The 25,748-nt window shown below is 33.2% G+C and overlaps 1 protein-coding gene across 5 annotated transcripts in view; it reads right to left on the bottom strand.

The window, feature by feature from the left end:
* Window positions 1-25,748, bottom strand: part of PDS5B (PDS5 cohesin associated factor B) — a 193,716-nt gene that overhangs the window by 73,516 nt on the left and 94,452 nt on the right. For all 5 annotated transcript variants that reach the window (XM_068526734.1, XM_068526735.1, XM_068526738.1 and 2 more), the window contains exons 9-16: window positions 23,855-23,970; window positions 20,767-20,861; window positions 16,153-16,298; window positions 13,533-13,684; window positions 12,147-12,260; window positions 6,110-6,191; window positions 2,955-3,003; window positions 527-666 (exon numbers count right to left, since the gene is read on the bottom strand). In XM_068526734.1, coding sequence (XP_068382835.1) covers window positions 527-666; window positions 2,955-3,003; window positions 6,110-6,191; window positions 12,147-12,260; window positions 13,533-13,684; window positions 16,153-16,298; window positions 20,767-20,861; window positions 23,855-23,970 — 894 coding nt within the window. The remainder of the gene's footprint in view (window positions 1-526; window positions 667-2,954; window positions 3,004-6,109; window positions 6,192-12,146; window positions 12,261-13,532; window positions 13,685-16,152; window positions 16,299-20,766; window positions 20,862-23,854; window positions 23,971-25,748) is intronic.

The raw sequence follows: 25,748 nt of genomic DNA, 5'->3' as shown, positions 1-25,748 counted from the left end.
AGCTAATACACTGAAGGAGAAAAAATGGTCAGATGACTAGTAACCAATTTTACAAATCCTATCAAAATAATGATGTTTTTGTTTGAGTTTTGCTTGTTCCCAACAGCGATAACTGGTCAATAATGAATTTATCCTAAAGAAATGAAACCAAGACTGTGTAAAATTACTTAGCTATAAAGATTAAGTATTCTTTACATTAATCAAAAACTTGGAAAAAATTTAAATGTGTAACACAAGTGGGCCGTTCAATAAATTATGGTACACATATTCAATGGTGTGCTATGTTGCTACTAAATATAATACTGCAAAAGACTAATTAATGGGAAAGTAAAATGTACAAAGATACATGTATAATATAAACATACACCATAATATTAGCAACTGTCTCTATAGAGGAATTACAGTTTAACAAGTATTGTTATTTTTGTGATATTTTCTAAATTTTATGTAACGAATTACAAAAGGGGACAAAAAAAGATTACGAGGTTTCTCCAAACATGAGCTCTTTTTAAATTTCTCTCCTTACCACACAACCTTCAGCCTGTTTGCAGGAGCATGTTGGACTAACAAGTACTTCTAACTGTTTTCTTATTTTCTCATCATCTTCTAACACCTGTGTGAATTTCTTCATGAAATCCTGAGCCTTACCAGGATCTGGCAAATTTCCTTAAATTAAATTAAAATTCAATTAAAATACAATTTTAGAAATTTCTCAAAATAATAAATGAGATCAACATTTTTCATTCTTTTTATTACTTTGATGAATAATCCAAACTTACAAATTCATTTAATTTAATGCGATAAAAATCGTAGCACACCTTCAATAATAAATTTTCGCAAATAAAAATCTGTTTCCTAGAAACATAAAATAAGATCATTGTGAAGGACCATCTATGCAGAGAAAGACCAAACTGGCTATTTCTAAATAACTCCTTATAATACTTAAAGGCATTAAATGTCTACCTGAATAATACCAATTTTATTACTATCCCTTGAGCTTGCTGTATACATTGTTCTTTTGCAATTCAGAGCAAGAGATGAAGATCAATCAGTTTTACCATGAAGAAACCATTTTCCTGTACTGCACTGTTTACTGTTACACCATCCAGAGATAATGCACACACACACGCATGCTACTTGGCACCAACACATGCTGAGCAACACGTTCCAGGTGTTACTGCTGGGTAGGCCATTATCGCATGAGAAAGGATGAGTTCTTGCAGAATCAAAGATGAGTTTTATACTACTCTCCTAATACATCATGTATCAAAACACTTATGAAAGCTAATAAAATATTCATCCTAGAATCATTTTTTTCTGGCTACTCACAACTGTGAGGGAGAACAAGACTAGGTAGGATCCTTCTAATAACAGAAATTATAATATAGAACTATGGACTCTAATAAAAGTAGTAGAAATGTGTAGAATCTTAAAATATGAATACAGTAAATGCAGTCTTCAAGTTCATATACAACTCTGAAATTCCATTTTAAGTCTTGGCTAGATGACTGAATATAGTAAGAACAAATTTTCCTCCTAACTACTTGACTGTATGACATTTCCATATTTCTAGAGTACAAAAATTCTACTGTACTGTTTGTCAATAGTTTTGGAAAATGTCACTTTACAGCCCCTCCATAACATATAGGCATCATATTAAAGGCTACAATAAAGCATACCATTTAAGAAACAAAACAAAAAGAAAGTGAAATGGGGATAGAGGGAGGGGGAGGGAGAGAGAGGGAGAGAGGAGGGAAGGACGGAGATAGAGGGAGAAAGGGAGGAAGGGAAAAACAACAACAAAAAGCCCCTTTAATTCAGGATTCTACAAACGTACTAGACTATGGAACTCTTTTTTTTCTGATGATACTATTAACACCTGCAGGATATTGGCATTCCTCACAACAGAATTTGGGAAATACTGTACTTGTTGGAAGAAAATGGATAGGGGGTTAAAAACAGAAAGAATATAGGAGACGATCTCCTTTAGGGGACAGTGTCTGCAGCCAAACAACCAGGGAAATAGTTGTTAAAAAGCAATAGCACAAAATCACTTGCTTTAAGTTACCCAAAGGGACTGAAAACTAATTTATGTTTAACTGCTCAGGACTAAAAGATATTTTGGTCTTTTTGGGAAATTTCTACTCATGCTAAAACTTCTATCACTTAGTCTAATACCCAGTGAATTAGGTTACTGTTCTCTTTGGTGTCTTAGCATTACTTCCACACACATCTTGGAATATTTGTTAACATCTCAAAAATCCGTCTAAGAACTCTTCATTACTACCACGTGGAAGCTCAGTAGAAGCATTCCTCCAGGTGTTCCTGATTTTCCCTCCATCCATATGCTATACACAGTGATCTCTGAGGTGAGAGGAAAAGCAAATGACCTACAAAAACCGCTACTTTTTCCTACCCCTGCCCTGAACAAAGGAGATGTGCTACACAATCCTTTAGTATTTACTGTTAAAGGCAATTAAATAACATTTTATTTAAAATCACTGAAAGCAAAAAAGCAAATTAACTTTTTTTTCAAAGAAGATCTTTTGTAGTTATTAGGTATATCTTTCATTGTAAATTTTGGTTCAGAATGAAATTAGCTTCAGATAGATTCACATTAGACCAAGCAATACCAAAGCACAGATGCAGTTTTTAACAGCAAGGTTACGCAGTAATTTGAATGTATTCTCAAAAATAAATTTATGTAATAAAACCCAGCTCTTGCTCGTATCAACACACAAAATAATCCTGTGTAGTATGCAAAATAAATGAAAATCAGAAAAAAAAGGAAAGCTGAGCGTGTTGGGGGGGAAAAAAAAAATCAATCAAAAAACTTTAATCTTTTCCTATATTATCATAGCCTAAAATGGAACTCCAAGAAACACTTTATATTATCTGAAAGAAATGTTTCAAATAAACCTTAAATTTTACATATAATATTTGAAATAACTTACTTGTAATAACCATCACTTTTGAAAATATGGCCTTGACACTGGCATCTGTCTGTAAATCACACAAAAAAATGCAAAATTAAAATCTCCTGTACCAAATGTACCACACTAAAACAAGATGTAAATAATAGGGGAAATGGGGAGAGGATAGGGGTATATGTAAACTCTGTACTTTCTGCTCATTTTTCTGTAAACCCAAAACTACTCTTTTAAAAAAGTCTTTTAATTTTAAACAATTAGTAAATAGCAAAAAAAATCTCCTAACAATAATCTTCATTGTATTCTTCAGAAAGTTAAGTAAGCATAACCCACTCATGCTCTCGGCCCACACCCTGACCACCACTATATGCTCCTTCTTTAGCCATGTTTAAACTCCAGATGAACTGAATGAAAGGTAGAAGTGAAGTCATACTCCATTGTCGTCGCCTCTTCCCTTGTCCTGTTTTGTCAGCCTCCAAAACAAAAACAGATGACTGCTACATCAACCTTTTGGGACACAGAGATATTTTGTTTTTCTTAAGTACTCAAAGAACAGGACAACTAAGTTTAAAAAAGGAAAATAATCTGGAAATGTTGGTTTTCACATTTTTAGCCTATCTCAAACAAAAAGTTGACAATTAAGTATATAATTCTGATTGAACTGAGGTATTCCTAAAATTGTTAAGCCTGAGGATTATAAGGCATAGTCATGAAGCCACTGGGAAGACACTGGATGAAGACAATGAAGATGCCACTGACACGTACAAAAGTTTTCCAAGAGTGCTAGTTATTTGTTGCATCAGGGTAGTATTTCAGTGAATGAATGTGCTCATCACATCGTGCTGCACGTAATGCACTCTGTAAAGTCACATGTATAAAAGATGTTTCTAAGAATGCTAGTTACTCATTCCATCAGGTTAGTGTCATTAAAAAAAAAAAATGTCACTGAGCAACTCTGCATAAAATACTGAGCTAGAAAAACATTGGGGTGAAAGCAACAAATCAAAAAATAAACAAATAAACAAACCTTCCCTATTGAGAAGGAGCTTTCTAAAAGGAAGGAGAGACAAAGAATAATAAAGTACAAGAGCTAATTCCCAAATATTTGGAACTTAATAGATCTGACTAGAAACATAAGATTTCTATTGTTGTTCAATTTGGGGGGAAAGAGGTGGTGCTGGCCTTACTAGAAGTTGATCCACATGAAAAAGAAACATCACCAACAAAGTACAATACTGCAAATTACAGAGTCACTTTGAGTGACACTGTGCAAATCAATTTAGTTACATGAAGTAGAAGGGCTACATTACTAAGAAAGAATAAAAACTATCTTAATCAGAAGGAATAATGAGGAAGCCAATGAAACATGTACTGATTATTATATCTAAGAGTCTTCCTGGTAAAACAGGCAGAATTATAAACAGCCAAAAGTTAAACACAGCTTTGTATTTTTTTTCTAACTTTATAATATCTACTACAATTCTCAGTATAAAGTGAATATTAAGTAATAAGAGACTATTAATTCTCCTTTTACTAGAATTCCACTTTAGAGTACTATCCTCCTCCATTCTGTTTCTTCTTCATCCCCACCACACATGAATGAGAATTCCCTCTTTGATTTGGATAACTTGTTAATTATTTTAAGATAATTTAAAGGAAAATACCACGAAGTGGAAGGGAATAAAACATTGTAATTGAATTGAGATTGTATTTTATTTCATGTAGACTGAACAGGAATGTCATGAGACCCTCCCAAGTTTTTATGAACAGGCAAAGGGAAGAAGCCTCCACTAAATAAAATTTAAAGGGACGGTGAGAGTCAAAAAACAAAGTTATTTTTGGTTACCGTCTCATACATCACGCTGTTCAACATATGATCTACACACTTATGCTATTCGGCTGCTAATGACTTCAATAATGCCTAAAATCCGGAATAATTTTATACACATGCAAATAAGAACCTCTCACATTCTTGCAACTTTACCTAGAGGAAGTAAATTAACAAGTCTCTAGGTGGCAAAAAAGGGCACTTTATCCAGAGCTTATTACCTGAAACACACCAACACTGCATTATAACACTGACTAACACACATGTTTATTTGGCTGAAACACACTAACTTAACTGGGATTTTCCAATTTTCCTCCTTCGCACAGAAAGTACTGAAATAGCAGAATCTCTAAAATTAGTTTTAAGTCATTGACTATAAGGAAAAACTTTTTCTAGCAGGTTCAATATACTCAGGAATCACAGAAGGTTAAATTATGTTCAATAAACCATAAACAAAGAGGTCATTGTTAGCCTATAAAACAAAAATACTACTCAGTTGTAAGCTTCAATCAGGCAAACAAGTGGTATGAAATGCCTTATTACTAGTGATTTAGAGGTTAAGAAAAAAGTGAGGTCACTATAAACCACTCAAACAACTACTGTTAGCTCACTGATTTTTAGGGCAAACGGCAAGATTTACACCTAGGAAAACTGGAAATTTTCTCCCCTTAGATGAAAAAACTCCATTCTGTTGACCTCTGTCCTATGAACATGAGGTGTATGTTGGGGGGGAAGGGGGGGGTCCACTGTGCACTGAAAAAGAAACAAAAAATAACACTACACTGTTTTCCCTGGATGCAATTTAAAATGACGAGGCACACTGATTTTTAGATGAATTATACTTTTTATAGGCCTACATACAACATTCTCAAACAACACTGACTGGATGAATAACCACCATTAAATTATAATTATGAAGACCAGGTAATACATTAAAATTACCATAATATTAATTGTAAGTAAAAATATCATGATACTAAACTATAATTACATGATATTAAAACTTTCTATAACCACAAGACTATATAAAGATGATGGGAGCATTTTAGTGTAGCAACATTAAGTGTAATTTTACTCTATTTTCTATGCTTTCAATAATGCTGAGTTATTGTTTTGGTTTTATTTTTTTAATTTTAAAGCTACCAAAAAAGGCTTCATTCTGTGTACACAGAAGCACATTCTCCTTCCTGTTGGGTATCACCTTTTGCAGATACAGTAAATTTCAATTTTTCTAAGCAATAAGTTTCTTAAAAATTTCAGTGTTCTAAATTAGAGATCATAGGTTCTAGAGTCAGAAGTGTTCCACACAGAAACAGTTGTTCAACACATAGGAAAAATGGTGATAACTTACTTTGGGTTGCTTAATTAAGTCAAGCAAATCCTTTACTTGATGTCGGAGCAGATTTTGACATTTCCACATTTCATTCAGTGCTCTGAAAAACACATACATAAATTTAAATAACGAAACAGGATAAACATTCTTCCAGAATATCCCAACCATGTTAATTTTTTCTAAAAGGTCAAATTACAAATGGAGATGACAGAGAAGGGTAAAATTTACAGGACTAGGCAACTGATGATACATTAAGAGAAAGAGAGAAGTCAAATATAAGAGATAATAACATTTGAGGAGATGGCTATATCAAAAGAAAGGGATTAGTGGTGGTTGTTTTTTCTTTTGTATAAAAATAGTGAAAATCTATCATTAACTGTAACATGTTTGTAGGCAAGGGCATAGCAACGAACTGCAGAGATTACAAACTTAAGAAGTAAAGCAATATTTAATGGAGGCCGGATGAAAAGGAATAAAAGACACAAACGGAAAAGAGTGAGCCCTGAGAGAATGGAGATACTTTTTCCTGAAACAAAAATATTATAATTTTACGTAATATGTATTATATACTTTTATTTATAAGTAATATTTATAAATTACATTATATGTATATAAGTGAACATTCTTTTTTTTTTTTTAATTTATTTATTTATTTATGGCTGTGTTGGGTCTTCGTTTCTGTATGAGGGCTTTCTCTAGTTGTGGCAAGCGGGGGCCACTCTTCATCGCAGTGCGCGGGCCTCTCACTATCGCGGCCTCTCTTGTTGCGGAGCACAGGCTCCAGACGCGCAGGCTCAGTAATTGTGGCTCACGGGCCCAGCCGCTCCGCGGCATGTGGGATCTTCCCAGACCAGGGCTCGAACCCATGTCCCCTGCATTGGCAGGCAGACTCCCAACCACTGCGCCACCAGGGAAGCCCCCCCTGAACATTCATTTTTTATGGCAAAAATTTTGGTATCACCATAACACTTTTATTGTTCTCAGGCAGAAATTTAAATCTAAAAAAAATTATATAGGTACTCAAGAAAATATACATAAATCATAGACAGCAGTTAATGTTATTTAAATATTAAGATATAGAATATCAGAACCACTCACATTTAAAATTTTAAAAAGGAAATTTTCCAAAACCAAATATTACTTCTCATTGTTTTCAATTATCTATACTTCTATTAACCTCCATTAACACACATATGAAGCATTGCCATAAAAGAGTAATTTAATATAGAAGCATATAAAACTATATAAAAACACACTTTTTCTTTTGATAGACAAGGCAATTGTTTAATATTTTCACCCTCCTCAGCAGTATGTTTTAAAAATACCTTTGCATTTTTCAAAGGAGACAAATTAGCTTAAATTTGGACAATTCCTTTATAGTAGTCCCTTCAACATGGTACTGGCAAAACAACAGTACTGGGGCATTTTCACCTTAAAATAGCTAAACTTTACTGTCTTCAAGCTACTAAAGTTCCATAAAGTTTAACTGGCACACTTTAAGAATGTAAACATTAAAACAAAAATGACCATTATCCAGAGGACTGTAAATAATTTTCAAAGAAACAGAGTAGTCATCTGTGAAATTACTTGTGAACTCCGAAGTCAATGAATTCTCTCCTTACCTATACATCTTTTCACTACTTAAAACTTCTGAAGGCCCTGGATTTTGAAACTTGCTTTCACTTAAAGCAGAAAAATAAAGCAGAAATTATCTTTTATAAACTTAAAGATGAAATCTTAAGCAATTCTAAAGCTTATTATAAACTATTATGGCTATAGCTTAAATCAAAAAGTGACCATCACTGACTAAGAATTTGTATTGTAACATTCAGGGGGAGCATCCTCTTGAGCATTTCAATTAAATTATATTAAGCAGCAAAGACAATCTGCCCTTGTGCTTTGCCTTTCTAAATAGTACTTAAGGAAAAAAAGTTGTACTAGTAGAAGCAGTATTACTACAATAGGAAGACAGATATCCATTTATTTAATATTAGCCTGAATTCCAGCTCTGTCACTAAATAAACGTGAAAAATCTGGTTACAGCCTGGATACTGTTACATTTGTTAAGTGACATTTTAAGTAGACAACTAGTTCCCTCACTTTGGCTTCTCCTTGTTTGAACCAACATACCACAAGTTTGCATCAGTTCAAAGAAAAAGACGACTACCATTGGGCTGCAGTCAGAAACCTGTCCAAATGTTGAAGAGAACCTCTCCTCCAACCTTCTGCTCCCAATTGGCAAATTACCCATCAGACTCCACAGTTCAAAACTGTCTAGATGAGAGCCTGATCAATGAAAGAGAAGATCACAACCAGGACACCTGATACTACCACTTACTCTTGTCACTGACAGTTGTTCTGGGGAACTTGGGGTAGGTGGAAATACACACCATGATCAGACAGTACCCAAGCTTGCCTCTATTCTCCTTTCCAGTAATCAATATACTTACAGTTAACCTAGGGACTTACCCAAAAGTGGGTACACATCAAAAAGTCTAAAATATAGGAAGTATTTTGTCTTCCCCAAAAGAACACAGATAATAGAATAAAATATATGGCTCTTTCAGTAAATAAGAAAAATCCTTACCAAACAAGTTCTTAGCAGGAACCCACCTGCCAAGCAGCTATTTTAAAATACTTTTCACACTAATTAGAGGTCACAAAAATTCAAATGACTTTCTGGGCTAGAATGGTAATGTAAATGAATGAAGTAAGACAGGTGTTATAATACAGAGTATTACATACAGAGGACTGTGGTGAAATTAGAAACATTAAGTAAAACATCAATATTATTAGTATTCAGGACAATGAAAAAAATGAGAAAAAATCTGATACCCCAAAAATTGGCAAAAAATAAGATGCCTGATAATGTATTGGAGGATGTAGGAACTTACAAACCACTGGTTTAAGAGTATAAATTAGTATAATCATATTGGGAAATAATTTGACTAGTTTATAATGCTGAAAACATGCATTCTCAGCAATTCCACTCATAGCTGTATACCAGTGATCCTAAACCTTGGTTGCCCATTACAATCTCCAGAAACGCTTTCCTAAAAACCCCAATGCCCATACTACACTCCAGACAAATTAAATGACAATCTCTGAGGATGAGATTCATGTGTCAGTATTTTTTAAACCTCTCCACGTGATTCCAATATGCAGCCAAATTTGAGAACCATTCATAACCATACCTTAGAGAAACCCTTGCATGTGTATACTAAATTGAAAAATGTTCACAGTAGTACTATTTGTATTATTAAAAAAATGGAAACACACAAATGCCCATTCTTTCCATTGACTCAGATTTGCAATGCCAAGATGATGGAATAAAACTGTGGTTTAATGACAAAGTAATTCAGTACCACAGTGAAAATGAATGACCCACAAGCTATATATATAGAGTAGATGAAGCTTAGGAACATAATAGAGTGGCGTGAAAAAACAAGTCACAGAAGACTATACCCACAATTATTCCATTTTCATAAAGTTCAAAAACAAGCAAAAATTAAAAATATATTATTAAGGGATACATACATACATATGATAAAACTTTTTTAAAAGGAAATGAGAAACACAAAATTAAGGCTAGTGGTTTCCTCCGGGAGGAAGATAGGAGGATGAAAGAGAGACGTGTTCACAAGTTGGGTGGTAGATTCATACATAGTTTTATTTTATTACTATGCTTCAAAACTCGCGATTTGTGTGCATTAAATACTTCATGATAATAAGCGTAAAGACTTTTGGAGAAAATAATCACAGATTAAAGTTAAAGTGTAAGTAATAAAATGTTAAGAAGCATTAGGTGTATAGTTGGTCACTTAATTCCAAGAAGTTGATTAAAATAAAAAATAATTTTAAAAACATTATACATATATATATATATATATATATATATATATATATATATATATATATATATATATATATATATCTCAAGTATTTTAACTTAAAAGAGATAAATACTCATTCACTCACCAACCATTTCTGTAGAATCAATTGATCCACAGATTGGAAATTACTTTCAATGTTTCCATGACATTATTTTCCAGTATATCTCCTATGTCACCATTTTCTCTTTTTAATTCAATCAAATGGACTTGTCATTTAAATGATGAATGATATCTGATAAAAATATTTAGTTTTGAAACTGCTATTTATGTTTTGTGTATTCTATTTTCAATTATTTTTTATTTTCTTTTCCACTTCTGGTATTAAAGGTTTCATAAATTTTTTGCTCCTATGGGTTTAGACGTTATACATTCGAATTCTATTTTTTTAGGGGTGACTCAAAGTTTTAATATGCACACTTGATTCATGGTCTAATTAATCAACATGTCTGTCCTCACTCTTATATGACAAAAGAACATTAGAACACAACCTGCCATCTTAACATGTTGTTATCTGACAGGGTCCACCCAGGCATGTGGCGGGGTATCCCAGGGACTCTCAAGAGAGTTCACATATCATTGCAGTGGTGTACACTGGCACAATATCAGCCTAGATGATAACCTACTTTTTAATCCAGACCCCAACCCCTTGTAAAGAAAACTTTATCCTATTCCTTCCTTCTGGATTCAATTTCCTTTTTTATTCTTTAGTAATTTTTCCAAGTAGGAATTATGAGTGATGAACTCTCATTTTTTGCTTGAAAGTGTCTTTAATTCATTTTTACTCCTGAATGACAGTTGAACTGAGTCAAGGCGTCCAGATTGGGTGTGATTTAAATAGGTTGTTTCAAATGGGATATATACATATCCTATTCTCATCCATTCTAAGAGGCCATCAACTGCACCATGAAGAAAAGGATGCATTCCAATTCCACAGATGCTAGCATATGAAAATTTTATGTTTCACAATTAATTATAGTGGTAACATATTTTACTATATGCAGTGGAAAAAGAATGACCTTTGGAACAGGGAAGAACTGAGTTCAAATTCTGGCTTTGTCTCTTATTACTTGTGTAATTTTGTGCAAGTTCATTGATCTCTGTGGGATTCAGCTCATCATGTGTAAAACAGAAAAAAAATCATTTATACTGGGAGTTGCCAAGCTTTTTCTATAAAAGGCCAGAAACTAAATATTATAAGCTTTGTGGGTCATAAGGTCCCTGTTGAAACTACTCAACTCTGCCAATTGTAGCAGAAAAGAAGCCACAGTTAACACATATTCCTGTGCCTGAAGTACAGTGGATATCAAGAAATGTACATTTCTCCCCCTACAACCCTTTTTCTCAACACTCTTATGAAAGATATAAATAGCATATATAATAATTTCCATGTGGGAAGTGCAGTTAAAAGTCCCATTAAGCTGTGGTAGGAATGAAAATTATATACAGCTCCTTAGACTTCTAATTTCTGAATATTTAATCCCCATTAGCTGGGGATTAAGTTACACATTCACTGGAATACTGATGATCTAAACTTTCTGAAACCTAGAGCATATCCATCTCTAGGCCTCAATTTCCTAAGCCTCAGTACGATTCAATTAGCAATGCCTCTCCCATGTCCAAAATGCCAATTCCCTACAAAGCCATACAAAAGAACTTTTTGAATGAAACATGGTCATAAAAATGTATTTGTGCTTACCTTTACATCAAACTATAATACCGTGTTGAGGCTATGCAGCACAAAAATATGTATCCTACTGCCCTACACTATAATTCAAATCAGTATCAGGTGAAAATAAGAAAGTACTAATTTCACAATATGGACCTTTCTAATGCCTTAAGGAATACAAACAAAAACAAAAGGTACATCAGCATTTCTTGAGACAACAATATGAAAATCTGGAGAGAGAAAAACTAAATCCTAAAAGATTCCATGTCAATCAGCTCTGTTTTTTAATTAGTTACAAAAATCCTTGTTAATCTCATGTTAATAGCAGTACTTTCTGAAAAAATATCCAAGTATTTTATTGTGTCTGACCATTTAAACAATGTTTGCATTATATAAATTGTTGACATTTAAAAATACAGTTGTGTTTTCTTTTCCATAAAATCCAACATACTGCAAAAAAAGATGGAAAGAACAGAGTTTAACATTTGAAACATACTTCACAGCATTTAAATCCAGTGTGGCATACAAATAATATAAGCATTTCATCCGTTCTGTAGTTTCCAAATTGTGGGGGACCATGTATTGAGCAAAGATCCGTTCAACAAGCAATCTACGAAAAAACATAAAGTACTGTATTAATTTCTTTAAATGTAGGTATTAAGTATGTATGTAAATTTCCGAAACACATAAAGAACACATATAAAAGAGCTTCTTCCTTCTGAGTAGAGATGAGATTTCCAAATCAAAGATTTCTTTCTATAAGAAGAAGAGCCAAAGAAAAAATTTTAGCTGGATGTACTGGAATCAGTCCTATACCTAACTAAGATTAACTACTTCTGCATGACCTTGGGCAAGTTATATACCAGGGACGCAACTTCATTGGCTAAATAATAAAGGGTTAAAAAACTACACCAGAACCTTCCAAGTGACAAATTCTAATCATCTGTAAGTTAATCATAAAGAAATGTTTAAGATTCTTGACTTTTCGTAGTGATCATCATGAAAAGAGACCTAGATAGAAGTAAAAAAAGAAAAAAAGGAAAAAAAGAAAAGGAAAGAAAAAAAAGAAAAATTAAACGGTGGGGGGTGGGCTATGAAACCATAACGCAAATCTCTGTGCACTGATGCCACACACTCAAAAAGCTTAAAAACGTCAATTTTCTAAAAATAATAACTATAAAGTCTCTTAGATAATATCAACCTAAGATACTCAGTTTCTACTTCCCATACCTCTTAAAATTGTAAGATGTCCTACTTGTTCTTAATTTTCTCATTCTCACCTGTTAATAAGCAAGATCATTTGGACCTCAAATTCATCAAATCAATGCAGACTGCAAGCAGAATTTACAGTTCTACTAACTACTAAATTGCTAGGTTCCATACAAGATCTAACCTTACACACTGGAATAGAATAATACAAAGATTATATTCAGATAATGTGTTTTTATATAAATTTATAAACTATTATTTTTAGCCTTGAGTAGGAATTGTTTTTATTTAAAATGTCTAAATCCAAAGGGTGTATATTTATTTTAATTTTATTTGAAAAAATGAATGTGAATCCTTATAACACAATTACCTATGAAACAAAATTTAAATCATAATTACATACACTCCTACTTTCAAATAGTACTCTGTTAAAACATAGTATACGAAAATTACCATAAAAGACGTATCCATCCCTAAAGTTATATGTACATTACTATTTCATTTATGGCTTTGGTGGGAAAGCAACTAGTCACTCACTACCTTTAATTTGCAGTAAAAACTGAGGAGGGAGTTTAAAGTTATAAAGAAAATAGTTAGCCTAAAACAACAGCTCAACAACAGTTATATAATACCAAAAGCACCAAACATTTTACATGTGGTGTCTTTAACTCACCTATCATCAATACTATTTTGATAATATATATGTAGCAATTTGTCTTTGATCCATGAAATCTGTTTTGCAGCATCTTTCCCAGCTGCTGATTGTAAAGCATATTTCTTATAGATCTGGGCAAGTCCCATCATGGCTTCTTTGCGCACTCTCCACTTAAAAAAAGAAAACAAAAATTTTTCTTGTAATTTAAAAATGCCTCCGTTATATTAATTCAGTGAAGTCTAGTTTCCCAGTTTTTTAATTTACTTTACACACTTTATTTTCATCATACCTCAGTTCCTGGATGTCAATCTGTAATGACTGTATGAAAAAACACAACTATCATTTTAATATATCTACTATGTCAAGCACAGACATCTATTAACATGTATAAAGAATTTTAATGCTTTGATATCTTAAACCCATTACCAATCCCTAAAAAACAAAATTCAATCACAATCTACATAATGTCACTTAGAATGAGTGAGGGAAAGCACGCTACCAAATTGTAAAAGGCAAATACAATTAAGTGGATAAACTGTGAGCTATTCCTTATAGATTTTTTTCCAAATTATGGTCTATATTAAGCATACCTGTATTAAAGGTATACATGACAATGGCTTTATCAGATGCTGAATGCAAAGACACATCAGTGGTTCATTTTGTATATCTGGCAAAGACGTTCAGGTATAAATGTATTCAACTATTTTGTAAAATAAATACATATCTGTTATAATATACCTAACATTAATTATCTTGGTATGAGTTTAATCTTAAATTTTACATAAACACAGCACTATAATCAGTAGGATGTAAGTAATATTTAGAACTTCATGAATCTGCGAAGATTATTAATTTTTCCTTTGCAGTCTGTCACTCACAGCAACATTTTTCTCTTGGTTTCTCTTTCAATTAATTACTAAATAATAAGGACTAAATAATAGTCCTTATTTCATCCATCCACTGCATACATACTGAAATAAAAGACTTCAAAAGCTTTACTCATAAAATAAGAATTCAATATATTTGTAAAAACTTTATCTCCAATTCCCCATCTTATCTCTAATTCCCGAAAGTGCTACTTCAGGGAAAATTTAAAGATACAGAGCATATTCTAATACTGCCAGTAACATAAATATATTTAATTATTTTTTGGTACTCAATTAATATTTATATGAATAAACCAAGCAGTCCTATGATGAACACAACATGATGATCAAAAACATACATGAATTATAATCCCAATAATACACAAATACTTAGGTTAAATTCTAAGTGTAACTATGAAAAAGTTTACTTGAACACTTAGAAGGCTGTTATCCTACCATGATGCAAACCTCCTTTTCCTTCTTTATAGCTTTTGGCCTTTTCATTGTTTAATACCCTACTGAAATATTCAATAACAACAAGTCTAAATTTATCAACTAAAATAAGTTGCTCTGAATACCTATAGATTTGGAGGGAAAACCATGCACTTCCTGTCCATGTATTCTCCATCCACAACCCACATGATCAAAGAGAGAATTAAATGATGGAGATAGCACAATCGACCATACAAGTGACTTTCAAAATGTTGTGAAGTTTTTACCTAGTTAGAGCTATTCATATCTACCAAAAGGCCTCCCACTTTCTTTGCTTATTAACCCCTAAATACACCAAAGATTTTCATCCTTCACCAAAATTACTCTTAAGTCTAAGTCTATAAAATCCATGCCATCAAGGAAAGGCAATGGGGAGGAGGGGAGAATAAATATTCACTGAAACACTTACTGAGTGCCTAATACATTCCAGGCAACATGGAATACAAATGTAAGAGACACTGCCCTCTTCAGAAGCCACTAACTAAAGAGTGGAGCTGTTCAGTGCTCTAGAAGGAAGGTTTGGGATCATGGGAGATAGGCTCGAAGCATGCTGCTCTGCTGGGGTTAGCTTTGCCATGTTGAAAACATTTCTGGGACTTCCCTGGTGGCGCAGTGGTTAAGAATCCGCCTACCAATGCAGGGGACACAGGTTCGATCCCTGGTCCAGGAAGATCCCACATGCAACTGAGCCCGTGTGCCACAACTACTGAAGCCCACGCTCCTAGAGCCCGTGCTCCACAACAAGAGAAGCCGCTGCAACGAGAAGCCTGCACACCACAACAAAGAGTAGCCCCTGCTCGCCACAACTAGAGAAAGCCTGCATGTAGCAACAAAGACCCAACGCAGCCATAAATTAATTAATTAATTAAAAGAAAAAAGAAAACATCTTGTATTTTCTATTCCATAGAAATTATAATACAATCAGCTAGAGGACTATGAACTGATACTCAATGAAAGGAAAAAGAGAAAAGAGAAGTTGTGTTCAGAGGCCTTTTCAAAAGTCACTTACTAAAATTAGTGTACAGGTTAAACATCTGATTACTCTACCATTTAGAGCTGGCCCATTTTGAGGATGAGAACAAATAATACTAATAAAGAAAAACTAATAAAATTTAACGTAACAAAAAGTAAAATCTTCTCATAAACATTATTTTAGATATTAAAATGCCTCCCCCCCAAAAGGGCTAATTCCATTTAAATCTCAATATTTTCAAATGAAATACTATTAAACTTCAAGTATTCAAAATGCAAACCTACTAATAATTATTAACCCTACTTACCCGTTTGTCTAATGTTCTCTCTCTCACAAAATTAAGTAAGTGATCATTGACCAGAAGAATATCCTTTTTAGCAGCTGTAACTATAGACACAATAACATCATGTCTAATAGCTTCCTCAGGGTCATGTGACCTCACTTTAAGATACTCTGAAAGATAAAATTTTATTTGATTAAAATGAAACTCTGACAACTAAAATGTTCTAAAAGATTGCATAAGATCTTTGAAAGTAAACCACAACAAAAACAAAACCTAAGTAGAAGGTTCAATATTTCAAAAACATTAGGAGTAGGTAAGAGAGAAAGGGAGAAAGAGAAGGAAGAAGGAAAGAAGGTCAGTCCTTCAGGCAAAATACAGTAGTTTACATGCAGCTGAGTAGTAAACCCCCTCCCCATTTGTGGGACAGGGTAGTTAACTAAGGAGTTCCTAAACTCATTAATTCAACAAACCATATAAATGAACCAAGAAGTGTATCAATGTTAAATATTTCACTTTTGTTTTTTAAATGGTTAAAATATTCAAGTCAAGTGGTTCTAATGGGAAAAGGCTAGAGAATTCAAGTTTCTATCCCTTAACTAGGTAAACCCTTAGTGAGGTTATTGAAAGAGTAAAATTAAGGTAATGGCAGCCGAGAAATAGGATTACAGGAAAGACCGTAAGGCAATTCTGTTTAACTGAACTAAAAGAAAGGCCAAAGGGAAGACAGAAGAAATGAAACATTTAACAATTACGAGTGACTGGAGGAGAATCTTAAAGTCAAAAACATGGAAGTTCAGATCTGGCACTGAGAAAGCTGAAAGAAAAAATTAACAATCTTCAGTAATGATATATTAGGTTTAAAGAAGAGGTACCACAAGTGAACATAAATTATTATTCAGCTTTTTAATTATATGACCAGTAAGATAAAATTTCATTGTTTGGATCTGGAGTAACATACATAGCCATGTCTATAAACAAACAGTGCTTATGATTGTGAATGGATTTACGTCTCAATAAATTAACAGTTAACAATATAATGCAAAAGCTCATAAAATCAATGCCCAGGTCCTAAGCCCCTCCACCTTGAGCATCCTCTACTAACAGGAACTATTTCAAAAAGTGTTTAGGACAACATGTCGCTAAAAAACTTCTGAAGAAATGGAAATATTATTTTATGTATCACAGAAAAGAAGGTTATTTTTAGTATTGATTTCAAATGCCCCATGCTAAATATATCTCAAATTCATTTACCCATCAAGATAAAGACAGGAGTTTTATCTTTCGCTGTACTTGTTTCAAATGCAATACGTATTATTATTTCAGGTGCCACTAAAAAATGGAAAAACCAATGACACACCATCAATTTTCAGATGCATCCTCATTTCACTAAAACAAATCATTCATATTAAACAGGTATACACAAGAGCTATTGACTTATAGATATTAACTGTGCAGAGGAAGAGAAAACAGGACAAGGAAGAAATTCTCAACAGTCAGCATGATGCAGCATCTAACAATACTCTTCCCAATATGGCTACGTCCCTCAAAACTTGGCTGAAGGCACAGGATGAAGCTCATAAACACACTATGGAGAAAAGAAGATAAATGTATGTTTTTAACATATTTATTTCAGCTCACTCCTGAAACCCTAAGAAAATGTCTTTTAAAAGGGACAAGTAACAAGAGAAGAGATCATAGCAGAAGAGATTTCTCACCAAAATTTTGGCGGATGGATTACTGGTAAATGCCCAGGGACAAAGGAGAAGGATGAAATCTAAAAGGGAAAGAAAAGTCATGACAAGCTCATTTCCAGGGTAGAAGAACCCTGAAATTCAAGGCACCAAGCAATGAGAAAGGCAGAGATGAAGACAGCAGCTGAAAACATGGAATGGAGTGGTTGAAAATCTGCATTAATAGTTAGACCCCTAGATTCTTCAAATCTGTCTTTTAGCCAACTCTAAAAATTAATATGTGCCAGCAGGCTAGAGACTAGGAAATACATAACAAGATAAATGTTTCATAAAAAATGAAACTGTATACTATCCTTGGATAAAGCAAAACATTCAAAACAATGATAAGGACTAAAAAGGTTATTGGTGAAATTATTCACATCTAAAGTATATTTCAGACAGCTATAAAAAAACAAAATATCTATTATTTAGCCAAGAGTAAACAATGCATTGAAGTTCTGACTATGGAAAAAATACTTTAAAAAGATACAGACTATGTACAGAACTACTACAGATCAACAAGAAAAAAAAAAAAAAAACGAACAAGCCAATTAAAAAAGGATGGGTTTAAAATTTAAACAGATACTTCATAAAAGAACATATATATCAATATGCACATAAAAAGATGGCTAATCTCATTAGTCATCAGGAGAATGCAAATTAAAATCACAACAAACATTAAGACCTATGAGAATGGCTAAAACCAAAAAGATTGACAATACAAAATGTTGGCAAGGATGCTGAACAACTGCACCCTCAAACATTTCTGGTGCGAGTGGGAAATAGTACAACTACTATGAAGAACTTGGTCATTTCTTATAAAGTTAAACATACATTTACCCTATGACCAGCAATTTTACTCCTAAGTAGTTCCAAAGAGAAATAAAAACATAAATCCACAGAAACACTTATACAAGAATACTCACTGTAATCTTAATCATAATTGCCCCAGACCAAAAACAACCCAGATATCCGTCAAAAGAAAAAAAAAATGGATATAAGCAAACTATGGTGTATTCATACAATGAAATACTACTCTATAATAAAAAATAAAGTAATAATACGGTGTCCCAAAGACACAAGCAATTAAAATTAAACTCCTGGTAGGATACTCTTTTCTGGGGAATATGAATAGCCAAAGAGAAAGTATCTAAACTAAAGGTTTTCCAACAAACAACCCACCCCGATCACCCTACAGTGAAGTTCAGAGTCAACAATCCCATCCATATGCTCAGGGCTTTCTGAACAGCTTTTAATTTAGTCCCCCACTCTTAATAAAAGCCGACAGCCACGGATTGCCAAGCATTTGAGGAAAGCCTCTAACATGGAAAATACAGACAAAAGCAAATAAAAAGTGGGAAAAACAAGTGGGTGAAACAGACATTTTTAAGAAAAAGAAAACTCCAAAATACTATCATTAATATTCTCAGAGAATACTGCACCCATAACACAAGAAAAGGGTGCTCCAGAGTAAAAGAAACATCCAGGATAAAAGAGAAGGAGGAAGAGAAAAGGAAGAAACAGACAGACATACATAGACACACACATGCACGCATGTGCGCACACACACACACACGCTCAGGGTCACACAGAAGAAAAGGGGGGAGAAGAGAAGGGAAGGAGAGGGGGAAGGCAAAAGAGAGAGGAAGAACGGATCATCTTAAGATGAATGCTATAAAGCAGAAGCTCACACACAGCGAGCAGTCCAAGTTCAGGTGTCAGTAGGTAGACAGAGGGTTCTCCAAGCAGGGTATCTCCCATAAAAAGCAGTTTAAAATGTACTACAAGTTGGTAAAATTTTAAAAAGACTAAATAACTAAATAATAACAAGCAATAATATGAAAGATGGGAAGATAGTGCTCAGAGGTAAACCATTCAAGGGTCCTTGATTGCTCAGAAAGAAGCTAGTGTTCTGATTAACTTCAGACTTTATTAATCAACTATGCAGTTAAAAGCATGAAGGAGAATGTTAACTTCCAAGCCCATATGGATAAAAAAAGGAAAAATGAGAAGAAAAGTAATCAGCTGAGCAGAAGAGAAGAAAAATAGAAATAAAAGAAGCAAAGAATAGGTATGCAAAATAGAAAACACAAAGTAAGATAGTAGGAATAAGTTCAACTATATCAAATTCAAATTATTTCAATAAAATTTTCAAGTAACATAAGAATACTATGTATAACTTATGTACAGATACACATGTGACGTAGATAGAAAAACATGAACAGAATGCAGAACAAATTTAATAGACAGGTTACCCTCTACAGAAGTAGGAATGAGAGGAGTTTGTGAACAGCATTTCAACTGTATCTACAATTTACTTTCTTTTTTTAACCTCCTAAGCTAATACAGCAAAATGCCAACATTTCTGAGGAAGACAGTGGCTGCCGTATTCTCTGAACTATTTCATAACTTTAAAAACCTTAACAGAGCAGCAACAGTCAGATACACAGTATTCTCATTACTATAAAAATGCAAAGTTCTGAAATACCTCATCAATATACAGATTTCAGAAAAGTTACCTCCATTAAGCATGGTTAAATTAGTTCATAAATTAACGACTCTCACCTAAGTTCTCAAAATATTAAAGACGACTGAAGTCCCATAATCTATGCAAAGTCAAGACCTGTTCAAATCCAAATACCTGAAATACTTTTAGAATTGTTTTTAAATTAAGAAACCAATATTGTCTCTGATAACGCTACTTTTTATGTAAGTGCTTCTAGCCTATGTAGGTACTAGGAGATAAAAATTGTAGCTTCACCATGATGATGAACTGAAACAAGAAGACTTCACTGACCATAATCACAAAAAACAACCAAAAATAAAAAGGTTTTTTTTCCTATATATAAAACCAATTTTTTTCACCAAAGAGCATCTAGGAATATTTGCCATTATGGGTATACAGTACCTGTTAAGTCCTTTGCTAAATCAGGATGATTCATGAGACAATGGCTAGCAAATTTCACACATTCCAGGCGAATTGGTACATGGATATCATTAAACCTGATAAAATATAAAGTCACAGAGTAATCTTTAAAATAAGAGAGACAGATAAGTGTTTAACCTGCACTTAATTTATATTTATTTCTCTAATTAAAAGAAAAAACAATTTATACAGGATAATTCAAAGCAGAACCAGACTATTTTAACAAAGTTTTTGATATACTATGTATGTAAGAATGCTTTGGAACCTCTATATTAAACTAGGTCAATCTCCTGTGAGAACTATGTACTTTTAAGGAGGATGTTTAAACAGTACACATTTGGCTCAAATATAAGAACTGGAATGACAAAATTTTTCCTATAAATAGTATACTTTCTTTTTTGTTATATATACATTTATTTATTTTATTTATTATTATTTTTGGCTGTGTTGGGTCTTTGTTGCAGCGTGCGGACTTTCTCTAGCTCAGGTGAGTGGGAGCTACTCCTTCATTGTGGCACGCAGGCTTCTCATTGCGGTGCCTTCTCTTGTTGTGGAGCATGGGCTCTAGGCATGCGGGCTTCCGTAACTGTGGCATGCAAGCTCAGTAGTTGTAGCTCGCAGGCTCTAGTGCACAGGCTCAGTAGTTGTGGCATATGGCTTAGTTTCTCCGCGGCATGTGGGATCTTCCCGGACCATGGCTCAAACCTGTGTCCCCTGCATTGGCAGGCGGATTCTTAACCACTGCGCCACCAAGGAAGCCCTATAATTTCAAATATATCTGTTTATGCAAGTATATGTGTATACATAATGAACATACACGTTATTAAATCCCACATTGAAAAGAAAGCTTTTCCTCAAATTATTCTTTCTTAAATACAGAACATTCACAAATGTTTGGTAGATCTTGCACTAAACCCTGTATTACTTTATATGACTCTAAAATTGTGCCAAAATTACTCCTATCTATCATAATTATTTCCACTAATATCAAAGCAAATTTTTACATGTATATGTAAATACCTTAGTATGTATCTCTAAAAAGTTAAAACTCTTTGGTTGATAAGTCACTTAAGTATCTTTTACTCTTATATTTCCCCTCTCTTTTTCTTTTCCTTTGTAATCTGGTGAAGCAACTGTTTTGTGTTTGTGTGTGTAGTGTTTTTCCACAGTTTAGATTTTGATAATTTTATCATTCTGATGTCAATTAACAGGTTCCCCTCTCTCCTAAATCCTGCACATTAGGAATCAGGTCTAGAGACTTGATCATATTCACGTTCATTTTTTAGCAAGACTACTTGATAATGGCATTGTGTTCCTCCATCAGGAAGCACATGATGCCTAGTTGTCTCTAAACCATTGATGTTCAAAGCCTATATACATAAGTTCATTGTGGACTACAAAGCAGTAGGGTTTTTTTTAGATCTTAAGTAACAACAAGAACGTTAAAGTGAAGCAAGAATTTTCCATTTGACATTTTCATAAGTCTTAATTCCCGAAGATCAAAAACTCTCCAAATCTTGTATCACCTAATACCATAAGAAACAAAATCTAGCATCAGAAAGAAAAAAAGTCTTCTGAAGGAGCAACAAATTACTCATAAAAGGTTATTATTAGGAAACAAACTGCTTTATGAAGTACACTCAAAAAAAGTCTAGTCTATAAAATCTAGTCTCTGGTCTCATATAGTTTCCTGAGTGTTCTGAATCCAAGTACTCAATCCCTGTATACTTTAACCTTTCTCAACTAAACACGTACCAAATAACCATTAAAAAGACATCTTTAAAAAAATACTCTAGCTCCCTAAAATTGGTAATAACATGCAAGTTTTATGTCATTAATAAAAAAAGGAAAAATTACAATGTAATTAAAAGGTAAAAAATTTAAATTAGAATTTTTCCTCCTAAAATCCTATAAAGTAAAGTCTGGCTAATCCAAGTCCTGATTTAAAGATATATTAAATGTCTATATGTAAAACTGTATTTGTTTTAGCACATTAAATAAAATAGATTTTGATTTTAGTTGCACAGTTTAATTAAACTATTTTGCCCTCTTGCTCATTGTATTTAAGGGGAAAAAGTCTAGAAATCAAACTCAAAATGGGCTAATATTTATTAGTTTAACACACCTTGTTAAATATTATTATTGAGCTACATAAGAGATAAGAAAACAGAGTAAGAATTTAGGGCTTAACATATAAAGGCTTATATGATTTGACAAATTAGAAAAACAAGACCAGAAGAGATTATCTTTATCATAATCATTGATAGTTCTGGTAACGAAATGGAAAGAAAAGTGGTGATGACAATGCAAATATTTCAATACAAAGAAAATAGAGTAAGAATCTCAATCCTATTTACTTGTTTATTTATGACTTAATTGCATTATTGGTTATAAGCATAATGATAAAAGGGGGAAAAAAAATCCTGCTCTATCCTCAGGGTCAAAGTAGGTTTCAGCCAGGGCACTTGGAAGTGGTTTTAACATATTCAAGGTCCGGGTATCTTTAGAAAAGTAATAAAATAAACCCCTCTCACAGAAAAAATATAGAAACACATTCAAAATTTTTTAACCGATTTCAGGAGGTTTGTGGACCATTAAAAGCATACAAGAAGCCCAGGTTATCATTTCCTCATTATCATAAGACATGTAGAAAGGAGGTTAGTAGGAGGAATATACATAATCATTTATTTATTCATTCTATGGACACCCTTTTATCTTTACAATGTCTCCAAATAATCTAATTAAATATAATTTTTTTGTGGAGAGGCTATATCTCACCATGATGTATTTTTGGTTGGAATTAATCACTATGTAATAATACACTTCAATTTCATGATTATAATACTTTGTGAGATGGCTTTTTAAATGTATCTTTTAAAAATTACTGAAGACAAAATAAGAAGGGGAAACTGTAAATATGGCCAATCGCCATCAGCATTCAAGAATTTCAAAATATAAAACCCCTCATTTTTATGATTTCAGGAAACAATCTTAAATGTGGGTGCTGTTTTAAAATAGTAAGTAGATATAAATACATATTACTTTTAAACAGGACACCAAAATCATATACCTGCCCAAGTAACACTGCCAAAGTGGTTTGTTTTGAGAAGCCAATTCTGAATCCTTTGCCCCAAACATTTTTGCCAGTAGTTTAACAACTTGAAGGCGTTCCTCATTATCATTGCTCTAAAACAAAACACAACCACAGCTTTAAAACCATGAGGTATACTGAGAATAATTTTTCCCATGATTTCCCTTAATCTCCAATTCCACAGAAAACCTTTTATGAACTTCAGCTGAAAAATTATACATAAAAATGTTTAATATGTTTTTCATAAAATTAAATGTTACCTTAAATATTCTAATCATCTCAAATTACATTAAAGGAGTACTCTCCTACATGAAAATTCATCCCACAGTCTGATTAAGATTTAGTGGCCCCTCCTACAATTGAGGCTCGTTTCCATTCAAAATCAAAATCAAAAACTAACTTGCATCAAACCTACTTGGGACCCTTGAAAAACTACTTGTGGTCTTTAAGAATAGACACTGATAGAGGCCAATCCTACAGTAAACAGAGACTTATGTATGAAGGTACTTGTTAAGCCCTTTGTAGAAATAAATATGCACTAAATCTCCCAACAGGAGAGTCAGTTCATCTACGTACATCAGATTCATAATGGAGTTCAACGACGTGATGAAGCCTTACACATGCAAAAACTAAAGTTTCCACTTTATATAGAAAATGGGTACTCTGGGGATGAGAACTCAAATTTTATTACTGCTTTTGGTACCTCCAACAAATGACAATATTTAAATGAATGAGCCAGCCACAATACTAGACTTGAACACAAAATGTGACAATTAGAGATTGTTAAAAGCACTAATATTCAAGGCATTGGATGGCACTGTACAGATTTTCTTTTAAATTTTAAACCAATGCCAAAGCCCATCATTTAAAGCCCCTGTGATATGACCTGACTCATCTCTATTATTTGATTATTCCTCTAAAAAAGTACGTTTTAACCCTGGCTGCACATTAGAATGACCTATAAGGCTTTTAAAAAACAACAAACAAACAAACAAAAACTCATGTCTGGACTCCACTGCCAGAAATTCTGATCTCGGTTAATGCCTGGACATCTGCTCGTTTATTAAGGCTCCACAGGTGAATATTCTAATGGGCAGCCAGGAATGATTTAAACTTACTTTATGCTACCATGCAACTGTAATTCTTTGCGTTCTGCAAATTCACCCAGCACCTTCCTACCTCTATATCATTCTGCATGCTGTTTCCTTTGCTTCAATTGTATGCTGTCTGTATCTTTTATGATACTTATAACATTTGGCCTCTTATCAGATATGGATTTTTTCCTCTTCCTCCCATAATAGATGTTAAATTTGCTGAAAGCAGGGATGATAATTCTTATTTTTGTATTTCTTACAGTATTCAATATTTTTATTAGAGAAAATCAAAGCAACAAATAATTAAAGGTATGACTGCCTTTTGCCTCATCAAAATTGCTAACTACATGAAAAAAGGGGGTAGAGGAAGGCCAGTGAATCAAATGTCTCACTTGAAAAATACACCAAAAATATGCCCCAGAATAAAATGAGAATAATTATTTGCTGCATTTGGGGGGTATTTACACTACCAACATAAACTATTTATTTTGTAGTTTTCAAAGAGACAAATTCAAATTTTTAGAAACAAGAAATACAACACAGAAATCATTTAAAAACTTTTCTGGGTGGTACAGTGGGGTTCATCAAACAGTATTAATTATAACCAGATTTATTTAATCTTTATGTAATAATTTGAAAGAGAAAATATGCCCCAAATCTGCAAATGAAACTCAATTTTATGGCATAATTTAATGCCAAGGCAATAAAGACGTTACCGAAAGATTCCAGAAAGCCATGTGAAAAGCAAAGGAGCTTTCAAGATAGGCTAGGCAAGTACA

The sequence above is a fragment of the Eschrichtius robustus genome, chromosome 18, assembly GCF_028021215.1.
Source record: "Eschrichtius robustus isolate mEscRob2 chromosome 18, mEscRob2.pri, whole genome shotgun sequence".
Classification (NCBI taxonomy): domain Eukaryota; kingdom Metazoa; phylum Chordata; class Mammalia; order Artiodactyla; family Eschrichtiidae; genus Eschrichtius; species Eschrichtius robustus.
This window is presented reverse-complemented; position numbering and strand designations above follow the sequence as displayed.